General features: G+C 38.7%; 1 protein-coding gene across 2 annotated transcripts in view; it reads right to left on the bottom strand.

Annotated features, from left to right (window-relative positions):
* LOC117945213 (EGF-like repeat and discoidin I-like domain-containing protein 3) overlaps nucleotides 1-3,848 on the bottom strand; it is a 114,403-nt gene that overhangs the window by 73,712 nt on the left and 36,843 nt on the right. For both annotated transcript variants that reach the window (XM_034872564.1, XM_034872563.1), the window contains exon 3: nucleotides 1,675-1,803. In XM_034872564.1, the coding sequence (XP_034728455.1) occupies nucleotides 1,675-1,803 (129 nt within the window). The remainder of the gene's footprint in view (nucleotides 1-1,674; nucleotides 1,804-3,848) is intronic.

The raw sequence follows: 3,848 nt of genomic DNA on the forward strand, positions 1-3,848 counted from the left end.
TTTGGAAAATGGCTGCAATGAAACAAAGAGTGAAAAATTTAAAGGGGTCTGAATACTTTCCGTACCCACTGTAATTAGCTTTTAATCAACTCATTTGGCAATGGCTTGAATGTAATGGCCATTCATTTACACTTTGCATAAAATTGTTTAAAATAGTAGCTTTAACCTTGGTGTACATGTGGCAGAGTTTCGAGACAGCTTTGAATGTTTTTATTTAAGTATTGGTTAACGTCTCTCTTTCTCTCTGTGTGTTTACCCCTGTTTGTCTTTCAAACCAATAATCATCCATCTCAACACACAGTTTGCACCATAATACGTTAAATCCATTACTTAGAAGCACACCTGCAATGAAATGAAGGACAACTGTGCTGTGCAGGCTAATGCAATGCTCAGCCAAGCACACACACAGGCAGGGCAACCACAGGACTTGGCCTATATATCATTCTGCAGGATTTAGCAAGATTTAGCACTTACAGATGAAGAGCTACATGCAGTTTTTTCAAATCCTGGGAGTGACTCAAAATGCAGAATGTTTTAAGGGAAGACATAATTTTAAAGGTTTTATGCTATAGTTGTACTTGTATACTTGTGTATTTCTACTGCTGGATGGCGGACGTTGGTTCCAGCTGTTAAGTGACATCATTTCTTTTCTCAAAATAATCAACACATCAACTAAGTGTCAGTTTTTTTCGGTGCAGTAAGTAGTCCTGCAAACGATATTGACATTAGAAAGCCTTTACACTGCTGTGAAATTGACTTAAAAACTGCTAAGAACAGTGGAAAGTTAAATCTTTCACCCACACGGTTTAAGTAAGAAAAAAAGCAACTTCATTATATATATATATATATATAAATATATATACAAAAAATAACAAAACAGCTCCCTATGTCTACTCCTTGCTGTTGTGAACAGTCATCAAATGAAACACCCCCGTTGTTCGTTGTGGAGTTTCCAAGGAAAGCATTGCAACAACAATCAACAGACGTTTGTGTTGTTTTAAGAAAAGTGATTTAGCTGATTTCCAAACACTTATGCTTCCTTTTTTGGCTAAATGTTTTGAATAACATCAAAATACACAATACCTCTAATTACGTAATGGAGCCAGCAGGGCACTGGCACAGTTGCAATGTCAATTTTGTTGTGTAATTGTTCATGTTTTTACAGTTTCTGTTGTTGGTCACAACCACATTTACCTGCCCCTCACCTCTTTGAATTAGAGATTACAGTCGTGCCCAGTTGCAGGGCATTAGGGGGTCAAGAGTTTAGAACGTCTGTTTAAAGATGGCGCATAAATTGTCCTGGGTTTGAGAACAATGCCCCTGGTCAAACGCTATGTTTCTCATAGGCGGCCAAAAACCTCTGACACTAAGGTTTATTAAGAGCATGCTCAACAAAAGAAAGCCAGTTCAGCATTTCTTTTCTCTACCAAACCTACTATCGTTTTGCTGAATTAGTCCTTTCAACAGCGATTTACTTTCTGTCAGCTGTTTGACATTTATTCACAGCTTAAAGTCATGATTTGTGTTGGGAAAATCAGTCAGATCAAACAGGCAAATCATACTTCATGGAAATGTATAAAAGGAGACAGCTTTTCATAAAATGTTTTGTTTTTTAAGTGTTTCAAGTTTTTTTTTTTTTTAAAGAAGGCAAGGGGAAATAGTGGTCCAACTTACTGTGTTGGCAGTGAACTCCACTGAAGCCTGGTGGACACTTGCAGACGTAACCAATAAAGGTGTCGCCCCTGTAGGTCTCACTGATCTCACATGTTCCTCTGTTGTGGCAAGGGTTTGGATGGCAAGGGCCTGCATGAAAAGAAAGAGGAAAACAATGTTAAGAAGTGTGTTTTGTGCCAATATTAAAAGAGTGTGTTTTGGCTGTTAGACACTGATAATGAGCTACATGTTTTACTTTCTCATTTACTGTGTATACAAGTACACAATGTTCTACATAACTGATTCACTCTGGCGTTGCACAATGTTCTGTCAGTGTGTGCATGAATAAAATGAGCATTACCATGCCAACAGTGGCAAAAATATCCCACAACAATCTTGCCTATAGCCAGTGATTCAAAATAAACCACACTAATGAAATATGTTGACTGTGCATCTGAAAAAGGAAAGTTTAAGTGACTAAATGACACCAAGTTGGACCTTATGAGACAGTGTATGAGTACAAGTTTGACAGGCAAAACTGAGGATGAGAGTAGGGAGAGGCTGACATTCAGTGACTGCTGCTAGTGTCTGTGGTTGGAAAGGGCAGCCCAAGGCACAGTCTAAAAATCACTGAATGTGTCCCCTCCAGGGAGGCAACACTTCATCCTCACAGCGCCAAGTGGAGAGCACAGACTAGCTGCAATGTAGAGCACTATCACCTACAGTATGTGTACAGAAAAGCATGCATGCAAATACACACAAACACACACAAACACATGCACATGCACACACACACACACACAAAAAAAGAGACTGGCACACTCCCATTTGATAGTACAAGGGCGTGAATTGCTTAACCAGAGTTTGGTTAGCTGAATACTGAGTAAAATAACTTGGATAATGATATAAACAATGTCAAAACATAAAATGGGCAATTTGTGGGTTCTTTTTTACAATAGAAATAATTGTTCCCTTTAAGAAGAAATCTAACTAAAAGTGAACTATTATCTGCAGTTCAAACGTTGAACCGGCCTAGCAAATTAGTGTTTGTTTGCATCCTCTGGTTTTTGTGGCCAAATATCAATAGTGAACTACAGTATTACATAGAAGAAAAGAGTGTTTGCTCGAGTGATTGCGTAGAGTTTTCCCGCTCTGCTGGGTCAGAGACCCAAGCTCGCTGGATAATTAATAACTGACCTTCAGCCATTGGTGCTGCTCTTTACTCTTTAAATAACGGAAGGTGCCGTGTAGTGGCCCGTAGTATAAAACTGCAGACAGCTATAACACCAATCGCTGGTCTTTTTGAGTAGCTAACTTTGCCTCAGTCTTAAAAAATAAAAAATAAAAAATAAACAATTATGTTTCAAATAGAGACATACCAAAACATATAGAAATCTTTATTACATTGGCTACCGTGAAACTCATTCTTACTCTCAAGGTGCCCCTGTGTGTATAAGACATATGTTGTGACTGTGTTTATTGGCACCTAACTGCAATAGACTGCAAGGATTGCGTTCAGTTGTGTATGGATGTATCAGTTTTTGAATAGTTTGTATTCATGAATGTGTTTGCTAATAGTGTTGTTCACCCTCACTTTGCCTACTGACGTACTTTGTAAAAGTTTCCACACGTCGCTGTTCCACCAAACTGATTACAACAGTTCAGCGTTTTAAAATCAAAGGGTGCGTATGCTAAGCAAAGTGCGAGGGTCAGTACAGCTCAGTGGAGAAAAGGCCCTTATGCTCAAACATTAATTTGCAGTATAATTCATATTCATAGTCACTAAGCACATGCATACTAGCTGTGTGTGCAGCACCCCGTTCATCATTACCATTGTTTTCTTTTAAAAATGTGGGTGTATTGAGCAGGGGTAGCTTTGCAGCTACTAGTGAGTGCACGCTTTAGGGATTTAGCAGACAAAAGAATTTCAATCATAAAAAGAAAGAGAGAAAAACACCCGCTCAAAGGTCTGCTAGTAATGATTAATAACTCAGTTGGAACACTTTTTCTTCTGTGAGTTTTTTTCTATTCTTTTCAATTTATTTTACACATAATTTTATCTCTTTGGGACCAATGATGATAACTACAGCTTTGAATCAAAGTTATTACAACTAAATGTGTATCCATCCATCCATCCATCTTCGACCGCTTATCCGGTATCGGGTCGCGGGGGCAGCAGCTCCAGCAGGGGACCC

Source organism: Etheostoma cragini, chromosome 5 (assembly GCF_013103735.1).
Source record: "Etheostoma cragini isolate CJK2018 chromosome 5, CSU_Ecrag_1.0, whole genome shotgun sequence".
In the NCBI taxonomy this organism is placed as follows: domain Eukaryota; kingdom Metazoa; phylum Chordata; class Actinopteri; order Perciformes; family Percidae; genus Etheostoma; species Etheostoma cragini.